This window comes from Ictidomys tridecemlineatus, chromosome 3 (assembly GCF_052094955.1).
Source record: "Ictidomys tridecemlineatus isolate mIctTri1 chromosome 3, mIctTri1.hap1, whole genome shotgun sequence".
NCBI lineage: Eukaryota > Metazoa > Chordata > Mammalia > Rodentia > Sciuridae > Ictidomys > Ictidomys tridecemlineatus.
Window position 1 is genome coordinate 141,482,544 of NC_135479.1, and position 21,796 is coordinate 141,504,339.

At 35.6% G+C, this 21,796-nt stretch overlaps 1 protein-coding gene, 1 long non-coding RNA gene and 1 other non-coding gene across 3 annotated transcripts in view; 1 reads left to right on the forward strand and 2 right to left on the reverse strand.

The window, feature by feature from the left end:
• Positions 1 to 16,938, forward strand: part of Pak2 (p21 (RAC1) activated kinase 2) — a 71,450-nt gene extending 54,512 nt beyond the window's left edge. The window contains exons 9-15 of the mRNA XM_078044003.1: positions 1,074 to 1,122; positions 1,611 to 1,723; positions 2,926 to 3,043; positions 6,002 to 6,101; positions 8,561 to 8,757; positions 13,961 to 14,098; positions 14,543 to 16,938. Coding sequence (XP_077900129.1) covers positions 1,074 to 1,122; positions 1,611 to 1,723; positions 2,926 to 3,043; positions 6,002 to 6,101; positions 8,561 to 8,757; positions 13,961 to 14,098; positions 14,543 to 14,629 — 802 coding nt within the window. The 3' untranslated portion in view covers positions 14,630 to 16,938. The remainder of the gene's footprint in view (positions 1 to 1,073; positions 1,123 to 1,610; positions 1,724 to 2,925; positions 3,044 to 6,001; positions 6,102 to 8,560; positions 8,758 to 13,960; positions 14,099 to 14,542) is intronic.
• On the reverse strand, positions 12,296 to 21,174 carry LOC120884459 (uncharacterized). Its single transcript, XR_005726899.2, has 3 exons — positions 20,650 to 21,174; positions 13,396 to 13,499; positions 12,296 to 12,420 (listed from the first exon to the last, which is right to left on the reverse strand). It is a non-coding gene; the product is annotated as an uncharacterized LOC120884459 (long non-coding RNA).
• A 132-nt stretch (positions 21,175 to 21,306) lies between these two features.
• Positions 21,307 to 21,432, reverse strand: LOC120884673 (U4atac minor spliceosomal RNA). The gene has a single exon (XR_005727095.1). It is a non-coding gene; the product is annotated as a U4atac minor spliceosomal RNA (small nuclear RNA).
• Between the last annotated feature and the right edge of the window lie 364 nt (positions 21,433 to 21,796).

The window sequence follows — 21,796 nt, forward strand, 5'->3', positions numbered from 1 at the left end:
CTTTGAGTCTGCCAATCAGATTTTGTTTAGTAATATGTTTTTAAACTATACTAATTAAGCTCTTTCTTCTATTGCTTGAAAGCAAATGAACATCTTGAATTTTTTTTTCCCCCTGTGGACACAACATCTTTATTTTTTTTATTTTTATGTGATGCTGAGGATCAAACCCAGTGCCCGCGCATGCCAGGCAAGCGCTTTACCGCTTGAGCCACATCCCCAGCCCCAACATCTTGAATTTTTTAATATTACTAATCTCTACAAAATGTTCTGTGGATTTAGAAATAATTTGTGGGATTTAGAATGAGAATTTTTGGAAACTTCCTTTTGAATTTCTTTTTAACAACTAAATTCAATTCAGCACTGATTTTAATAATAAAAAATTGAAAATCACCTTAATATTTTGAACATATAGATGTTATATATCGAATAATTAGTAATACCTATGTATATGGATAGGTATCACAAATCCAGTTGAATATATTTGTTTGTTTGTTTATTCATTTATTTATGGTTCTGGGGATTGAGCCCAGAGGCACTTTACTACTGAGCTACATCCCTAGCCCTTTTGCAGGTGTGTGCCACCACACTCAGCCAGATGAATTTTAAAAAAGCAAATTGCAGAGAAATACATAAACTGAAACTTCATAGTATACAAAAATGCATGGAAATGATGTTCATCTAATACAGGATAAACAAAAAGGACAGGTTACCATTGGGTGAAGGGAGAATGCTGAAGGAAAAGGCTTACTGGGAATTTTCAAGTTTATTTGCAGTTCTTTGTTTCTTAAGCAGGGAATTGTATTCATGAGCATTTGTTATTTTTTTTACTTCTTTTTTTCCCTATATTTTTGTAGGCCTGAAATATTTCAAAGTAAAAGTTTTGTCCAGAAAGATGGCCTCCTCTTTTTATTTATTTATTTATTTATTTATTTATTTTGGTTCTTAAGATGTTGAATCTAAGTGTTCTTTCATCCTTTTTCAATTGTAAGAAGGGTAAAAAATTTTAGTCTTTGGATATTATAAATGGCAGTGATTCAGAAACCTTAATTCTAATTGTGTCTTTTCTCCCCTAGGGCTTCTGGTACAGTTTTTACTGCTACTGATGTGGCTCTGGGACAGGAGGTAGCAACTTTTTCATACTTCTAGATGTTATATTAGCTTTTTGTGTAGGAGAAATACTAGATAAAGCATAATCAGTAGGAATATAGTTTTTAAGTTAGATATGTTGTAAGAATGAATCTATGTCATTTTATAGCCATTCTCACATTAAGGGGAACAGAGAAGGAATTATGTCATGAATAAGCAAATATTTTAAAAAAATATTTTCCCAGGTTGGAATGAAAAGAGGGTTAATTCCTGGCACTGTATTGACCTTAAGTTAGTTAATCAACTAACTTCAGGATAAATCTGAACATATTTAGGGTCCATATAGTATATAACACTGTGCATAGGCAGTGTGCAAGTGAAAATACTACTTGTTAGTCAGTTAAATCTTACTATGTAATATTGTGTGTTACTATAAATAATTAACTGGTTGGTGTTTGTTATTTTCTAAGATAATTAGGGAAACCATTGATTTTTTTTTTCCCCCAATTCTATTTCCCTTATAGGTTGCTATCAAACAGATTAATTTACAGAAACAGCCAAAGAAGGAACTGATCATTAATGAGATTTTGGTGATGAAAGAATTAAAGAATCCCAACATAGTTAACTTCTTAGACAGGTAAATATGTTTGAGGTTCCTTTAAATATGGGGATAAAAATATGGAAATTTGTAGTCTCATGGTTTGATGGAGGCTATCCACTTTGAAGTGTCAATACCGAGAAATAAACTTAAGAGAGAAAGAGGAGAGGTGAAAATAGCATATTCCAAGTTAAAAGGTCCTTTTGCTACAAGGATTTTAACTTGGCAAGAGAGAGAAGGCAGGTAAATGAAGGACTTTGCTGATGGTGTGTATATTTGTGCAAATGATCAGAAGCTGAAACATTAAGGAATGGTCAACTGGGATTCATGTCTTAACCCACAGAGGTGACTAGCACACAATTCTTAAACTTTTAGATCAGGTTTTATTTCAAATGCTGTTCTTTGTGGGCAAATTGTATGTTTATGAAAAGTGCATGTAATTCAGATATTGATGTTTTTTTTTTAAACATTTTTTTAGTTGTAGATGAACATGATGTCTTTGTTTTACTTTTTTTTTTAATGTGGTGCTGAGTATCGAACCCAGTACCTCAGGCACGCAAGGCAAGTGCTCAACCACTGAGCTACAACCCCAGCCCCAGACATTGATGTTAAAAAAACAAAAACAAAAACAAAAAAACAAAACAGAATGGAAAATTAGGTATATTTTTCAATTTTTAAAAAAGTGATTCACTTATGATACTAGTGTCGTGTTAGAGTTACAGGTGATTTTCTTCCATATGTAAATTTGTTGAGGATGGAGAAATGATAATATATTTGAGACTTTAGCCTTAATTATGGGGTCTGTGTTCGTGAAAATAAACTTTTCAGGTACATTTCTCTGCTTTTTAAAATAGTATTTCAAGTCATCATATAATGCTGGTTAAGATAAGCCATAGGCTTTGAAATCATTAGAACTTGACTTTAGATGTTGACTCTGTCACTTACTCTCTGAGTTACATAACCTCTCCAAGCCTTTGTCCCTGTGTCTGCAAAACAAGATCAATAATCCTTACATTAGGGTTATTTTGGTTATGTATACAAACTATGACTTAAAAATCATAATGACCCTCAGTTATTTTTTTGTACTCTTACATAGTAACTTTTCAGTTTTCTTCTTAGCTCTCAAACTATCAACTCTTTAGTTTTATTATTATGGTGCTTATTAACACTTGAAATCTTGAACCTAGAGTGTAATGTGCTTAGAAAAATAAAAATACATGTTTTATGTGTTCTGTTTTTAGTTACCTGGTAGGAGATGAATTGTTTGTAGTAATGGAGTACCTTGCTGGTGGGTCACTTACTGATGTTGTAACAGAAACCTGCATGGATGAGGCGCAGATTGCTGCTGTGTGCAGAGAGGTGAGTTTGCTTTCTTTGGGATAAAGAAGGGTGATGTGTAGTCAGCAAGAGATAAATTAAAGGAAAGTTTTTCTGCACAGGGAATTTTTATTGTACACATTCTCTGCAAGTTATCCCATACTGTTTCATCTCAAATGAGAGTTTCAGCCCTTCAGCTGTAAGTTACCTTGGGAATGAAATTTAGGCCCTTTTTAATTTTGGGGATATACTGATGATTGAACTCAGGGGCCCTTTATCACTGAGCTACATCTCCTTTTTATTTTTTTATATTGAGACAGTTTCAAAACTTGCCTAGGCTGGCCTCAAATTTGTGGTCCTTCTACCTCCATTTCTGGTGTAGCTGGGGTTACACACATGCCTGGTTAAGGTCTTTGAAGAACTAGGTTCATCTTCAAATCTCTTTATAGTCATCACGATAGTTTATCATCCAGACAGGGTGGTGCTATTAAAAATATGCCACTCAGTCAGGTGTGGTGGTGCATGCCTATAATCCCCCAGTGACTCAGGAGGCAGAGACAGGAGGATCATAAGTACAGAGTCAGGCTCAGCAACTTAGTGAGACCCTGTCTCAAAATAAAAAGGGCTAGGTTTGTAGCCTAGTAGTAAAGTACTTCTGGGTTAAAGTAAAGTAGTAAAGTGCCCTGGTATCCCTCCTTGTGCTCCCCACCCCCCAAATTTGGAACTAGAACTATTACAGACCAAACAAGATAATGTGATCACCTTTAATATCACTAAGTCTGCTTCTAGCTTTATTGAGCTCACTGAAGGTGAAGAAATTGGTTGTTTCTTCATATTTATTAATGAATTTATAAATGTACCGTTTGCTTAAGCTAGTAGAATTTTCCAAATTGCCTAAGTCTAAGCAAAAGCAAGTGTTTAATCTATCTGTTGCTTTTTTTTTTTTAATAGAGAAGACTTAGGTTAATGGTTTTCATTGTCATTGAAACTGATAGTATTTTGTCCTGATGTCACAGAGATCATTGTCATAAATGACAAAATTATAAAAGTTTATGAGGTACTATTGTGTAATACATAGTGAATTATAAACTTTGTGTAATACATAGAGAATTATTATTATTTAGGTAATATTCTTTGAAAATTTAATTCTGAGTTATGTCCCACCTGAGTGGTTAAAGGAAATAAGAACTCTTTCATGGTTCTGAACATAGTTATTATATCCCTTAACAGAGTATCACTTAAAAACTAATAAAAATTTAATAAGAATTTATTTATACTTAATTTGTTTCTCACAATTTTTTTCATAGTTGATAATTTTAGGAGTTGTTCTAACTGCATTCACTTGGGTGTTCTTTTATGTATCAAAGTTTTTGAAATGTGACAGGTTAATTTCTACTTATTTGTATGAATATTTTTCTGTGGTTTTATTCTTTTTCAGAATCCAATTAAATGATTAGTAAAAATAACATGACCATTATTATCTGTTTTTTCTTTGTATAATAGTAGAATATTTTGAATGAGACTTTTAATAGTTACAAATAATGTGCAGACTTTATTTGTTGTTCTACTCTGATGAGAATAAGAATAAAAATACACCTAACTTTTCCCAAGTACATAATTTATTGTCTCAGTTTGTATTAGAAAACTATGGTGGTGCCATGCATGGTGACATGTGCCTGTAATCCCAGTGGCTGAGGAGACTGAGGCAGGAGGATTGCGAGTTGAAAGCCAGCCTCAGCAATTTAGTGAGGCACTTAGCAACTCAGCAAGACCCTGTCTCTAAATAAAACAAACAAAAAAAAAGGGCTGGAGATGTGACTCAGTGGCTGAGTACCCCCGGGTTCAATCATCAGTATCCAAAAAACCCAAAACAAAACGAAAAACTATGGAACAAAGAAATATTTAAAATCTCATTCTTGTGTTTAAGGAAGGGAGGAATTTATCCTAATTAAAAAAAAAATTAGTTGTAAATGGACACAAGAACTTTGTTTTATTATTTATTTTTAATAGTGTTTTTGGTTTATGTGTTTGTTTAATTTTATTTCAGTTTTGGGGGTCAGACCTAGGGCCTCGGATACGCTAGGCAAGTGCTCTACCACTGAGCTCTCTACCTCTAGCCATATTCCTTCATTGTTAGTGTCAGGCTGTGGATATAGCATGACATAAAATCCACCATAGAAGAAATGATGAAGACATAGTACATTACCTTAATGAACCCCTGAATGCAACCATACTACCCTCAATCTTACCTGCTTGTCTTAGTGACTCGCATTGATTAGACTTCTGAGTACCTCAGGTTTCAAGTGCAAATAACCACAAGTTTATTCTCTACTCTGGAAATAATTTCTAAAGAACTTATGTTTATTGACCAAGTACTGTGTACTACTAGGGATTTAAACTTGAAAAGGCCTAGAAGTTATATGGACTCATCCATCATATTATAAAAGAGACCATTGAAGACTAAGTTTTAAAAATCCATGTCAGAGACTGGGGATGTAGCTCATTAGTAGACTATATATGTAGCATCCACAATGCCCTAGGTTTGATTTCCTGCACTGCAAAAAAAAAAAAAGAAGAAGAAGAAATCAGTGATGGATGACCTACCTGGGCACATGGCAGATGTCTGCAGTATTAGCTGCTCAGGAAGCTGAAGTAGGAGGAATGTTTGAGGCTAACCTGGGCAACCAAGAAAGGCCTTTTCCTTAAAAAAAAAAAAAAAAAAAAAAAAAAAAAATCATCGGGAAAAAAAGGACTTAATAAGACATCATTTAATAATGTCTCTAGATATCTAGAGATCAGGATGTGGGAAGGGATCTTCTTACTAATTAAGGTATTTTATTTTCAGAACTTTGCATATGAGAGGATGTTTTTCCTTATAAATGTTAATGTAAATGTATTGCAGGGTGTTTAGCTAGGTACTAGACACGTAACTACTCTATGTGAACTAGCAAGATAGTCCTTTTAGGACTATTTCATTGATATATGTTTGCTTCTGTTCAGTGTTTACAGGCATTGGAGTTTTTACATGCCAATCAAGTGATCCACAGAGACATCAAAAGTGACAATGTGCTTTTGGGAATGGAAGGATCAGTTAAACTTAGTGAGTAACAAATTATTTTTAATTATTTTTAATATACTTTTATGCTTTTTTAATTAAAACAAATCTCTTCTGTTAATATTTTAAATAATTAATATATGGGGGGAATTTAATGGTAAAGATTACGAACTATGAACTGGACTGGGTTTAAATAGCAGATTGGCTACTAATTGCTTAATAATTTTGGGCAAGTTAATATCTTTGTGTGTCTTTTCTCATTTATTTACCGAGAAAGATAATAGAACCAATCTCAGGATTTTTTGGGAAGTTAAAAATGTAAAGGAGTGCCAGAGCCTGTCCTATGTTGATGCTGTCTTAGAGATCAATTTGCATTTGTTTCTGCCATTGTTAGACTGGTTTTTCTCATTGTACTCTTCAGCATTCTCTGAGTTTTGTACAGTATAGCCTAATCTATATAACTATATGACTGTAACCTCAGAGATGACAAATAAAATATCCTACTTTTCTATTTTCTTCTGTATGAGACACAGTAGAGTCATGAAAAACATCCTAAACTTTTTTTCTCTGTGTCTGTATCTTGGAATTCCTGCCATGCCCTCTGGAGGAATCAAGCAGAGCTATTAAACTGTGTCCTCTAAAGGTTATTCAATTAGGTCATCAAAATATAAGATTCTATCTTTAAATTATCTTAGTGGACAAATTGGAAGTAGATAACCGCATACATTTTTGGTGGAGACATATGAAAACGGAATTAGACTTTTTTGGATAGTGTTTTGTGGTGACTGCTACTAAGTAGATGAATGATCTTAGGTAAATTAACTAAAAATATATATGCCTTGGTTCCCCTGTTTGTAAATATGAATAATTTTAATAGTAAACATACCTGGGGCTGTACACAGTGGTGCATGCCTGTAATTCTACTGGCTTGGGAGGTTGAGGCAGGAGAATCGAAAGTTCACAGCCAGCTCAATAAATTAGCGAGTCCCTAAGCAACTTAGTGAGACCTTGTCTGAAAATAAAAAAATAACAAGCACTTGGGATGTGGCTCAGTGGTTAATCAGCCCTGAGTTCAATCCTTGGTTAAACTCCCCCCACTCAAACTGCATGCAAAAAAAAAAAAAAGAAAGAAAAAGAAAGAAAACTGGGTCTGGGATTATAGATCATGGTAAAGCACTTACCTAGTATGCACAAAACCCTGGGTTTAATTTCCCCAGTGACTAATTCCCTGGCACCACAAGAAAATAAATAAATTTAAAAATAAATTATTTAAGCTGGATGCAGTAGCCTACATCTGTAATCCCCGTGGCTCTAGAGACTGAGGCAGGATAATTGCAAGTTCAAAGCCAGCCTCAGCAACTTAACAACTTAACTTAGGGAGACCCTGTCTCTAAATAAATAATTTTTAAAAAGGCTAGGGATGTGGCTCAGTGGTTAAGCCCTGGTCCAAAAAAAAAGTCAATTACTCTGAACCAAATACAAAAAAAAAAAAATCTTTATCATGAGAATTAGATATTTTTATAAGGTACTTGGAACAGTACCTGGCTTTTATAAACACTCATTTTCATTATAAATTTTATTTTATCTAACTCCTATAGAATTACTAAATATATGCATTACAATTAATAAAAGGATATTCCCTGCAACATTGTAAAGAAAAACTAAAACTATCTTAAGTGTCAAACAGTAAGTGAATAGTAATTTGGTATTTTTGTATACTGTAAAATATATTATGGTTTTTAAAATGAGGCAGATAAATATTCCAGTACGGAAGGATTTCTTACAGAAATAATTAACAAAATATTCTAGTTAAGTAAAAACAAACCAAGCAATTCATAGCTATTATACATTCTTATCCAAATATAAAACAGTCTAAAGTTTACATACCTGATACCAGTAGTTACATAAGTAGTTGAATGGCTTTAATAGTAGAAGGGAAGAAAAGATTATAAATTCTCATCCTGACCTTTCTACAAAATTAACATCAGGTACTAAAGTAAGTTTTGTGTTCCTTGGTTATAGTAGAGATAGTTGGAGTAGATTAATGCTAGTGAGTATCTTGTCAATACAATTGTACTCAATTCTAAGCTGTCTGCTAAGTTATATGCTTAGTGATTCTAGCTTCTCTTTATTTTATTCTAAAGTAGTGTTGACCCTTGCCTGATTGCCTGCATTTAGATTTGGTGTCCACCTTTGGTGATTCCCTCTTCCCCTTTGGACTTTTTAAGTTTTATTAAAATTTTTAGGATAGAATTTATTATCAAGAATAAAAGCCATCTTAATAATTTACACTCTGTTGTAGGAACAAAAAGCAAAAAGTGGCAGTATATAACATCATCAATGTATTTTAATCCCATTCTGGATTACTTTATTATTCTTTTTTTAACAAAGATTTAAAAAAGCATGAACAGTCAAAATGTAATTGTGTCATCTGAAGTGAACTCTTTTATAAAACCATCACTAGAAGCTATTAACTCTAGTTGTTTTTTTTTTTTGTTTCTTAGCCGACTTTGGTTTTTGTGCCCAGATCACCCCTGAGCAGAGTAAACGCAGTACCATGGTTGGAACACCTTATTGGATGGCACCAGAAGTGGTTACACGGAAAGCTTATGGCCCCAAAGTTGACATATGGTCACTGGGTATCATGGCTATTGAGATGGTCGAAGGAGAGCCTCCATACCTCAATGAAAATCCTTTGAGGGTAAGACCAGTTTAACACCAGCTTTAGTGTAAGAAAATACTTTTCCTTAAAGTGTAGTTAAAACTTCTTGTGATGTTCATTGGTTAAGAATTTAGAATTGAAACTTGACAAAACCTAATCTCTGCCCTTACTTTGTATCTACAAGTCATTCTGCTTCTGAGTTACAGAGCTGAAAATGTTAGCTAAGACTGGAGATATTTATTAGTCGGCTGTATGGTTTCTGTATGGTATAAGTAAGAATATGAAGTACCCTAGTTAGTACTTTTCCTATACATTTCTGGATATAGAATAGAAATCAATTTATCAACTTTGAACTTCAGCCTCTGTACACCAAGGTCCAGAACAGCGGAAAATAGAACCACATCTCTGAGAAAACTCTCTGACAGTGTTCAAGCCCATTTTCAAAGAGAGTAGACTTTGAATAAGTAAATATTCTAGCAGTTGAGGTGAAGAATTTCAATCATCCTCCCATCTCCTTTTAAATTACCATGTGTGGCCCAATTAAGGAAATATAAATTAAAATTATTTTAATTTTAATTAAATTTTAATTAATGAAATATAATTTAAATATAAATTAAAACCAGAGGATACCTTTTTCTACCTAATGTCAGACAATAATCAGTGCTGGTGAGAATGTGGAAAAATTGGAATTGTTGGCCAGGCACAGTGGTGCACATCTGTCTATAATCCCAGGGACTAGGGAGGCTAAGGGAGGAGGATTTCTATTTTGAGGCCAGCCTGGGCAATTTAGCAAAACCTCGTCTCAAAATAAAATCAAAAAGGCTGTGGATACACCTTTGAGGTAGAACACTTCTGAGTTCAATTCCTAGTACTACAAAAAATAAAAATGAAAAAAGAGATTGGAACCCTCTTATATTGCTGATGACAATGTAAAATGTTATACTGCTTTGTAAACAATTTGTCAGTTCCTCAGGAAGTTAATATTGAGTTACCATATGACCCAGCAATTCCACTACTGGGTATATATCCAAGAGAATTAAAAGCATATATCCATGGAGTAGAAGATACAGCTCAATGCTAGAGTGCCAAGCATGCATAAGGCCTGGGTTCAATCCACAGCACTGCCAAAAAAAAAAGTAACAAAATCATATGTCCACCAAAAACTTGCACAAATGTGTTCATAGCAGTATTATTTGAGTTTAATCCCTACTATCAAAGAAAGAGGTGGGGGCACATTGAGAGAAATGTATCATAGGGAGCAAGTGAAGGAGCTCCTAGTAGCCAAAGCTGGGAGAATTTGAACAGAAATATAAAGTAATAAAGAATTATAACTTGAAATTTAAAATAAACATCTGTGAGTCCATGCTGATATAAATGATTGAATAAATAAATGTGGAGAAGAGACAGATCAATCATCCCTGCAGACAAATCCTAAAAGTTTATGTGGATGCTCTACTTTGCAGGAAGTAGAGCATAACTCAAGTATGGACTGCACTTAGTGACTTCCAGAGAATACAGTATGGAAAGGGAAATGAAACTTCACAGTGGAAAAAGTTAACAAGCCCTTGGCCAGGTGATAAGGTCAACATCAACAGTAATAATTCATATTGCTAGTATATACCTTAAATATGATGCAGAGAAAATGGTACTGTTGCCAGACATGGTGGCCTGGCTATCTGGGGGGCTGTGAGGCAGGTGGGTTGCAAGTTGGAGGCCAGCCTCAGCAATTTTAGTGAGACCCTGGCTCAGTTTTTAAAAAGGGCTGGGGCTGTAACTCTGCATCTCTGGGTTCAGTCCCTAGTACTGCAAAAGAAAAGAAAATGGCACTGTTAATTCTGTGATTTTCCTCAAAAATCCATATTTTGATATAACCATGAAAAAATGTCAAGACACATTTCATTAGTATTATATAGCACCTGATCAGTACTCCTCAAAACTGTCTAAAGTCATCAAAACAAGGAAAGTCTGAGAAATTGTCACAGCCAAGGGGTATCTAAGGAGACATGACAACTAAATGTATTTGTCTTACAACAGGAAAGGAGAGTAGGAGAAAAAATGGAGTAGGGAAATCTAGCATGATTGCTGAAAGCACTAAGAGCCCATATGAGCTTAGTGGATATCAATCTTAAGTGATGTCAATCATTGTAGATAAGTGGTTTATCCCACCACATTCAGCTGCATGGATACAGGAAAGGAATACACAGTTTTAACCACATTTAGTCAGATAAATGCTATAAGGTGAGTGGGAGAGGGTCATGGAAGTGACATGTGAAAGGAATGATGGACACTGAGATTCCTATGAGATTTAAGGTCCAGTGGAGTCATAAGATTGCTGACCTGGAGCACTAGGAATACAAAAGATAGGAGGTGGAGTGCAACAACAATTAAGAGTTGCAGTTGCTGGTGTCTGTCCTGTGGAGGGTAGAACATACATGTATATAGTGAGAAAGACTAGCACATAAGAGAAGAAGATGAGGAACTATAACATGCATCTGTGTAGCTATTGAAATAGTCATGAATCATGAAAGAAATAATGTTAGAGATAACAGTGCAAAGAGCTAACATCTTGAAGCTGAGTAAGGGGGGACTGGCCTGAGGTTTAGTGGGTATTTAAAACAGGGAAAGGTAGATTTGTAGTCAAAAGCCTGTGTTATAAAGGAAAAGAATGATGAAGATTTCAAAGAGCAACGACTCTAGACCTAGAGTTGTGAGGAAAAAAAGTCGCCCCTAGAAAGCACTGCTGGTGAAAGTAAGGAGAATATTCCAAGCCACATGGGCATTAGAGTGGAGAAACTGGGGAGACGACTGGGAGTCCTGGGCTGCTTATGATCATTAACATAATGAAGGTAAAGCATATAGTGAGATTGATCTCAAATGGTGAGAAGATTGTGAGCAGGGGTGGGGGACTGGTACTGGTGGGGGGTGGTAATATTTAGCTTGAGTGTTTTGTGGGCTTCTGTCTATCCATTCTGATGGAGGTTTGGAGGCTTCCAACAGTTTTTGATCTTAACCTGAAATTAATTGCTATCCAAGGCATGACGTTTTAGAGTAAAATTAATTCAGGAGAAAATCTAGGTTCACCTTCGGTTTGGCAGGTACAACACTAAAAGGATCATCCATGAAAGAAATAAATTGGACTTCCTTTAGAAGATTTTTAGGACCGACATTGTGGCTCAGTGGTAGAGCTTCTGCCTAACATATGTGAGGGCCTCAGTTTCCAAGAACTAAAAAAAATAGTGAGGGTGGGGGAGAGCAAAATAAGATACACAGGCGGCAAATAAGCATATGGAAAGAGCTAAACTTGTGGGTAGGTAGGGAATTGGTAAATTAAAATAACAATGAGATACCACACCTGTTAGAATGCTCAAGTCCAAAAAATCTGACAATACCAAATATTGAGTGAGGATGTGGAGCCACAGGAACACTCATTCATTGCTAGTGGGATGCTCCACTCCAGAAGACAATTTTTCATTTTCCTGCAAAACTGAACATGATCTTACCATATAACCCAGCAGTGTGTTCCTAGGTATTTGTCCAAATGCACTGGAACATGTCCACATAAAAATGTATACACAAATGTTTATAGCATCTTTATTCATAATTGCCAAATCTGGAACTCTGATGTCTTTCAAAAAGTGAATATCTGTGCGTATCTCTGTGGTAGAGCATATGCCTAGCATGTCCTAGGTTCCATCCTCAGCACTACAAAATAAATAAAAGAAAATCAGATATAAATGTATTACATCCATACAATAGAATGTTATTCATTGATTAAAAAAAAAATCAGACCACAAACAGACATGAGAATTTTATCTTATCTATTTATTTATTATAGGGAAAGAACGTGGAAAATTTATTATATGCCTGTGGCATGGATATATTAAACTGAAAGATCTTTAAGTGCATATTGTTTAGCAAAGAAATTCAGTCTAAAAAGGCTAGATGCTGTCCAAGTATAGTGTGTGGGCTGAAAGTGTTCGTCAGTTTTGTTGTTGTTGGGTTTTTTTGTTTTTTTGTTTTTTAAGCAATTTATAGTTTGACACAGAAATGTTGAAGCTGCCAGGCCTGGTGGCACACACCTGTAATCTCAGCTTCTGGAGAGGCTGAGGCAGGAGGATTCCAAGTTTGAGGCCTGCTTGGGCAACTTAGAGATACCCTATCTCAAAATAAAATAAAAAGAGGGCTGGGTATAGTTCAGTGGTAGAGCACTTACTTGTCCAGCATATGCCTGCGTTCAATTCCTACACCAGTAAAAACAAAAGGAAGAGAAAGAGGGAGGATGCAAAATCCAAACAGGTGGAGATAATGATAACCTCATATTAGTATTTATGGTGATTGTCTTTGAAGAATTAAGAGGAGCTGGAGGGCTGCAGTTGTGGCTTAGTGGTAGAGGACTTGCCTAGCATGTGTGAGGCAATGGGTTCAATTCTCAGCACCACATATAAACAAATAAATAAAATAAATCAACAACTGAAAAGAAAACAAAAAAAAAAAAAAAAAGAGGAGCAGGAGATGTTGTTCAGTGGTAAAGTGCTTGCCCAGCATGCACAGTTCCTGGGTTTGATGTACTATCACACACACACACACACAAACACACACAGTTCCAATTATAGTACACTATAATTTTGTTGAGCCTTCTTCAGAATGTTGCAAATACTGTATCCAATGATTGCACACCTGTAATCCCAGTGACCGAGGAGGCTGGAGGAGGAGGATCACAGGTGGAATGTGATGGACATCAGTATCCAAAGTACATGTATGAATATTCGAATATACTTTATCTATAAACAGAGATATGAAAAATCATGGTATATATGTGTAATAAGAATTGTAATGCAAAAAAAAGTACATGTATAAAGGCATGAATTGGTGTGAACATACTCTATATACAAAGATATGAAAAAATTGTACTCTATATGTGTAATAAGAATTGTAATGCATTTTGCTGTCGTGCATTTAAAAAAATAAAATCAATAAAACTAAAAAAAAAAGGATCACAAGTTTGAGGCCAGCTTAACAATTTAGTGAGACACCCTCTCTCAAAATAAAAAAATAAAAAGGGCTTGGGGATATGGCTCAGTGGTTAAGTGCCCCTGGATTCAATCCCTGGTACCAAAAAACAAAATAAAACAAAAAAATAAAAAAAGAAGGTTTAGGGATATAGCCCATGGGTAAAGCAACCCTGGGTATACTCCTCAGTTACCAACTAAGTAGAATGTCATAGATGTTGTTTTATTTTTAGGCCTTATACCTGATAGCAACTAATGGAACTCCAGAACTTCAGAATCCAGAGAAACTTTCCCCAATATTTCGAGATTTCTTAAATCGATGTTTGGAAATGGATGTCGAGAAAAGGGGTTCAGCCAAAGAACTGTTACAGGTAAATTTGGAAATTATACCCTTTTGGGAAAATGTTGACTCTTTTTGAATAATCAACAGAAAATTTTCATAGTGTTAATAGCATTTCACTATTCATTGGTCACTGCTAGTAAGGCAGCTGCTACATTTTAGGGTTTTTGTATGCCAGGAATAAAAGTTTAGTATCATGATAGTAATTTTTTGTATATTACCAAATATCTTGCCCATTCAATGCTGGCATGATTGTATTTATGGGCTCTTTAACTGTAGATTTTTGGAAATTAGAAAAACAACTCTATTTTCAACTAAGAAAGTTACATACTGATTATGAGGGGTTTGGGCAGGTAATAAAATATGTGTTAAGTAAATTGCATTCATAAGTACTCTTCAGGGCTTAGTTGAAGGAAAATATTTTGTTTCTAAATTGATAACATTTATGCACTTCTTTCTCCCCTCTTTCTGGCAGCACCCCTTCCTGAAACTGGCCAAACCATTATCTAGCTTGACACCATTGATCATGGCAGCTAAAGAAGCAATGAAGAGTAACCGTTAACATCATTGATGGGGCTTCATATTCTTTTTTCCATTTTCTAAAAAGAAATTTTTTAATATATGAAAGTTATTTCTCTTTTGTGTGTTTAAAGAGATGGTCTGCATAACATGGAAGGAAAAAACAAACTACTATTCCCTGAAGACAACTAAGAAAAAAATTACAAAAAGAGAACTGTGACTTTCAAGTGAATCCCTCCTTTAGGGTCAAAAAAGAATAATGGACTGAATCACTAGCCTTACATCTTTCAGCAGACAGCCTACCGAGGCCATTTATCATGCTTGAGATTTGCATTTTATTTTGCTGACTTTGGTATAATAGATCCCATTCGTTGTCTCCTCTGGGATATTTTCAATACTTGAATGGCAGATTTGAGTTTTTCAGAGTGTTTTATCTGCTGGTCTTCATTTCTCTCCTTCATAACTTTTCCTTTCCTTTTTTTGACTTGCTCCTTCTGAGTTGCTTTGAGAAATTCTTCTCAGGCCTAAATTGAAGGCAAGTATGATAGAAATGTAGCTCTTTATATTGGCAAAGGAGGCTGATATGGCTTAACTTTTTGTAGAAGTTACGACCAGCTACTGTTACATGTAATATTTCAGTTCAGAACTTGAACTGAAGGAAGCAAGGAAGAAAAGTATGTGATTTTTACCTTTTTTAACAAATGTGAAAGAGTCAGTTTTAGAAATTTCATGGTAGTGAGTTTGGCATTTGTTACATGTATAGAAAGAAAACTAATAATCTATATTTATAACTAAAATCATTGAAACAGAAAAGGAATCCCATCAACTTTACCTCCTTAAGGTTTTGTCTTCCTTTCTGCCTGTTTCCTCTTAAGACTTGGCTTTAGGAACCACAGTGATTTGTGCTTGTTCCAACTTGGGCCTCGTGACTCTGGTTGGTGCCACTGCCTTCCCCTTTCTTTTCCCTCTTCTCTCCCCTTCATTTTGGAAATAAGTTTCTGTATATGTTGCAATTTTGGGTTTGGGGGGGTTGTTTTATTTTGTTTTTAATTAACCTCTCCCCATACACTTACCCCTCCCCCAACCCCTGGAACAAATAATATAATAACCATCGAATTTTCAGAATTGAAAAGTTAACTTTTTTTTCCCTCTTAATTTGGGCGGGCAAAAAACAAAAGTGAAAGTCTTGAACCTTAGTGAGTTCTAAAATAATTTAAATCATGAAAGAGAAATATCAATAATATAGAGATGAGACTTATGAACAAACAGTAAACTATAAAGATTTGTCATTAAGTTACTGTTCTCCCAACCCATTAGTAATGTTTTATTATCTATGAGAACTTAAATAACAAAGTAGTTGTTAATATGGAACACTTGAGATGTTGAGTTACTTTAGTTTTTGTTTTTCAAATAAGTAGAAACTATTCGTGTAAAAAAGTGGAGAAAGGAAGAAAAATTGTACTTGATGATAGTAATGCTTTTTTAAAAAGATTTAATAAAAGGTCTGTGACCTTTAGCATTATATTAGAGTTCCCCGTCCTTCCCCTCCCCTTCTTTTCTTTTCTTCTCCTTTTCATTGTTGTTATTATTGTTGCTGTTTTGCTTTTGGAGGAGGTATTGGCCATCCTGACATGCCTGGAACCACATACAGAGAAAAATCTGTGGTTGGTTCTGGCATTTTGTTCCCACCATCTTCTCCCAATGAACTCTTCACACCTGTTTGATATCCTGCAATAATACAAATCATGAATAAAAGTAATTTTGATGTTTTGGAATATATTGGGAAAATTAGCAGGGTTTCGTTTTTATTTCCACCATATCTGTTAAATTCAGGTATAAAGAGAAATGGCTTTTTTATCGATAGTACAGGAAGGTTTTCAGAAAAATGAGTAAAATAATTAATGAAACTCATCTAGAGCACTTAATGGCCTCTGTTTTCAGTATGATTCTTGATTTCATTTTTCTCTGGACTGTATTTGGTCTTCTATAGCTGTCACTAAATTACAGAAAGAAGCTGGTTTATTTTTTGAGGAAAGCTACAGTGCATCTTGAGTTCCAAATTTGAGCCTTCTTTGTAAACAGTTGGATGGATTATGATAAAGAAGATGCTACTAATGAATAGAAAATGAACCTGACTGAATAAGACTGCTCATCATGACCACTCAAGAAGGCACTTCCATCCTCACACATGGGATATGTGCCAGCACCCCCATTTTATGCTGTGACTCAACAAAGGGCTTTTCCGTTGATAGAAGCAATTTGGGATTTGTATACAAATTTTTTGATGGTTACCTGCATGTCCATTGCTGGCAACGGACTTTGTCATTAAAACCTGCCTCCTAGGTTAAGGGAGCTGCACTGTGGTTTATTCTTTATTTTTACTTACCTGGGTAAACTAACCTGTAATAGAAATATATTTTGGTTAATTCTGAAATGTGTCATTTGAAACAAAATCATCTTAAAAAGCAATACAAAATTATGATTTATTAGTTAAATTAAAATTTTTAGATCTTGTGAAAGAACAATTATATCTGAATCAAGATTCATGTTTTTTAATCATTATCTTTTGTATTTACCCTTTTTGTCATCACTTTAAAATGAGAATTCCTATTTAAATCTAAAAGTACAGTAGGAGTCCTTTTGTGTTATTGGGACAATATTACTGTAGTACTTATTTATTACATTGTAGACTTTCTGGTCCTAAAGTTACCTTCTCTCGTTCCTTTTGCTGCTTTTAGGGATAATTGAACTGGGAAACTATAAAAATATTGATTTTTTTTTTTCCCCTACCTAGAAATAATGAACATTGACTCTGTTAAGTAAAGACACCAGGGCTAGCACAGTGGTCTTTGTTAAGTGTCTGGCACACAGCAGGAATTTTCTGCCCTTCAACATAAATATTGAACTGCTTCAGTTTTATCTAGTAACCACCAGTCCTAAACAAACTGTGCCTTTAACAAACGAGTTTAAACTACCTATGAGTATTTCTCTGTAGGGCTCACTCAAATACATGTTTGTTTTTATATTCTGTATTCTAGCCAGAATAACTTTAGATGTGATTAGGCAGTAGCTATAGTTAGGTGGAAAAAAAAGAGGCTTAAGGAATTTACATCAATTTTTTGAATCTAAAACTTATTAAATATACTGAGATGCCTATCCAGTGAAATTTCCAAATGTCATAGACTATCTAAAATTCAGATGAATACTTATTTTTGGCTTTTATAATGGGATTTCATAGTAATATAAAAAGATTGTCTTCCTTGTCTCCATGCTGTCAATGGATACTTAAACAGCTAAAATCAGCTTTTCCGTAGCATGAGTACAAAATGCCCACTATTTTTCTCACTCAACACATTTATTGAAAATTGGCAAAAATGCTGTGTTAGGTATTTGTGTTAGAAAGAAGAATCAAGCAGTGGCCTGGCCTTGAAAGAACTGAAGTCTGTATCATTCACCATTTTAAAACATTGCTAAGACAAGAGGCAGAAAGAAATGTCTGGTAATCCTGACAAACTTTCATAAGAAAAAGAATTACATTTTAAATTCAACATTGTTGGTTGGAATGTGTTGGCTTTTCCCCCCCTTGTTTTGTAGGTAGAAATGGAATTCAATGAAAGTAGCTGTCTTTTCTGTTTTGTCTTCAAATATTATATGACCTTCTATTTTAATTTAATCCCATTCAATATTTAATTGTTACTTTGACATTAACTGCTGTATTTGAGACTTCATTTAATTTTGTTCTTTCAGGGCTAGAAATAAACATTTTTAATGTCCATTTTTACCTTTTCTAAACTTCCATTTTTTCTTTTGGTCAGAATAGTATAAAAATAATAAATGTTTAAAAGTTTTCCTAAGAGTATACTTTGGATTATAGGTATTTTTAGCAATAAATATTTGAAAGCTTTTAATGGTGTAATGGCACCATTTTGAATGTGTAAGAAGTCATTTAAGAGTTGGGTTTTTTTTTTTTTTTTTCTTGTACTGCAAATTGAAACCAGGACTCTAGGGGCACTTTACCTTTGAGCTATATTCCTAGACCTTTATAATATCTTATTTTGAGACAGTATCTCACTGTGTCTCTAAGACTGGCCTCAAACTTGCAATACCCCTTCCTCAGCCTTCCAAACCACAGGGATTACAGGCATGCACCACCATGCGTGGCTGAGTATAGTACTTTATGGTAGTACACACCTATACTCCCAGTAGCTCAGGAGGCTGAAGTAGGAGGATCACAAGTTTGAGGATAGCTTGGACCACTTAGTGAGATACTCTCTGAAAAAAAAAAAAAAAAAAAAGGGCTGGGAATGTAGATCAGCTGCAGAGCACCCCAGGGTGCTCAACCCCCAGTACCACAAGCACAAAGGGTAAAATTATTTGAAATTATACAAATTTAGTTTGTGAGGTCGGATTCTCTAACATGGGTAACACTTGCACTATTGAGGGTTCATTACTAAAAAGCATACATATTGATACACACTTTTAGGCTGGGGTGAGAGGTGTAGGCAATAACTTCTTATATTTGTCACTATCAAGCAATTTAGTTACAGTCTCACGCACACATACACTTTTTTCTTTCTTTTTTTTTTTTTTTTGGTACCAGAGTACCAGGGATTGAACCTCGGGAGTTCTATATCCACAACCCATTTTTTATTACTTTATTTTGAGACAGTCTTGCTAAGTTGCTTAAGGCCTCGCCGAGTTGCTGAGGCTGGCTTTGAACTTGTAATCCTATTGCATCAGCCTCCCAAAATGATGGGATTACAGGCTTGAGCCACTGCACCTGAGTCAGATAAATGCTAGGCTCTTGATATTATCTAACAATTGTTGATTTTGCTTCTAGGTCTTTCTTCCTTTCTTTTCTCCAAAGCTATCCCATGATTCCCTACTCCTGTATCTCTCCATCCCATCCTTTAATTTCTTCTACCCTACTGCCAGAATTTTCTGGGTTTCCATCTTAGCCATTTTCAGGTCTCAGTGAAAGATGTTCTTCCTCTGAACAGCTAAGTCACCAAGGACCTGCCCCTCCATATTCTGTAACCTCCCAGGTCTCAGGCCACACAGCCTTCCTGGTTCTGCTGTACCTGCCATCTGTTCCTGTGCTCTCTCTAACCCTCAGCAAAACCAAAGCATGTTCACAAATCTCGCATCTAAAACCAACTTCCTTGGACTTTTCTTAGCTTAAGTTCTAGAAAGAGGAGACTATACCTACTATTTTCATTGTCATGATGTATCTGCCTCTTCAACATGTTGATAACTGCCTTTTTCAACACCCACATACTAAATTCACTGGGCCCTTTTTAGTACTGTTGAATGACTTCTGTGACACGGGGCACTGTTAATCTGCCTCCTTCAAATGAGGCCCTCCATTTCTGAGTCACCCTTCTCTGAACTTTTCTCTTGCACCTCTGGCCATTCCTCCCCTGCCTCTGTGGATTCCCCCAATTTGCTGTTCCCAGGCAATTGAACTTTTGTGCCTCTGACTTTTGTGATTTTTGTCTACCACTTAATTTCCAAGCCTATCTTTTCAAAGGCCTCTCTTGCACTTGAGATAAATACTGGACGTCACACAGACCTTTCACACCTCCATGCACGGCTTCATGTGTCAGTCATTCCTATTTGGGAAGACCAAGTGACTGGCACTGCCATCGGCCCTTGGACTCCTCTGGGGCTGTGCCCTTTCTCTGGGCTCATGTCTGAAAACTGCAAGTCCTGTGGATTCTACCTCCTTAATATTCCTGAAGCTGCTGCTCTCTGTCCCTTGGGTATTATAAGCTGAATTGTTTTTGCATCAGCTTTATAACTACTTTTTCTTCATCATACTGCATTCTGGCAACACTGCTGTTGAGTGACCTTTCTAAGTTATAAAAATTCCTGCTTCAGCGTGGCTAAAAGTCTTCACTGCCGGGGCCATCTCTAGTCCCAGTAAAAAATTTTAAAAAGTTACTTGTTATTTCAAAATGAAATAGGAAACCTTTGATACAACAAGCTCCCCTTCTCTCCTTTAAAGAAAAGAAAAATCTGATACAGATGTCTGATTCTGTTGTAAGCAAGACAGTTTCCTACCTTGGAGGGGAGACGCAGGGAGGCTGAGAGCTTAGGACAGTGGTCTCCGAGATCCCATGTGACCATGAAGCAGCTTGAAGTACAAGTTGGCATGGATTCAACTTCTTGGTATTCTGGGAATCTGCTGTTTTCACACTGGCAAAAGAAGTACTTTCATGCTGAATGTGTGACTTGCAAGAGACTTTCAATAAAAGTTGGCTGGCTTACTCTGGGCTTGTGACCACCTGCAGTTAAACCTAAGGCATTTTTGTGAAATAGCATTCCCCGCCCCCCTGCCACATTTCAGGAAAGGAGTAACATTTGATTTTTATTTTTAGTTTATTTCATTGTTTTAATTTTTTTTTGTATTTAGATGGGCAGAATACCTTTATTTTGTAATTTTTATAGTGCTAAGGGTCAAAACACAGTGCCTCACACATGCTAGGCCAGTGTTCTGCCACTGAGCTCCAGCTCCAACCCTATTTCATTACTTTAAAATAGATTTATAGTATGCACAGATTTGCATATCAATCTCTGAGCTTTGGTATAAATGTTTGACTCTTCGAGGAGACTGTGAAAGGGCTCAAGGGAGGGAGGGTAATGTTGGCAATGCTGAACAGCTTCAATTTTTTTTTTTTCCTCTAGAGATTCAGGGAAAAAGAAAAAGAGGTTTTTCTTTTTTCCAAAAATTGCACCAAAATAAAACAAAGCTCTAATTGATGCAAGCGTGTTGTGTAGGCGTTAGCAGTACTGCCCTCATTAGATGCTCATTGGACAGTAACGCAACCCCCAAAAAAGGATGGTTCTTCCTCTAGAGATTCAGGTTGTTAAACTTTCACTACATTTCCAGAGGATTCTTTCATTGAAAGATGGCTCACTTGGCATGGTGGCCATGCCTCTAATCCCAGCAACTAGGAGGCTGAGGTAGGAGAATCACAAGTTTGAGGCCAGTGTGGGCAATTTATCAAGAGCCTGTCTCAAAAAGGCTGGGTATGTAGCTTAGTGTTTTGGCACCTCCAGTTTCAATCCCCAATACAAAAAAAAAAAAAAAAAAAAAAAAGATGGTTCCCTCCATCTGTTAGCTGATGTGATCACTGATGGAGATTTTTGAAAGTTTTTGAATCTTTTCATCAGACTTCCTTGTGAAACAAAGGACTTTGTTTCTAGC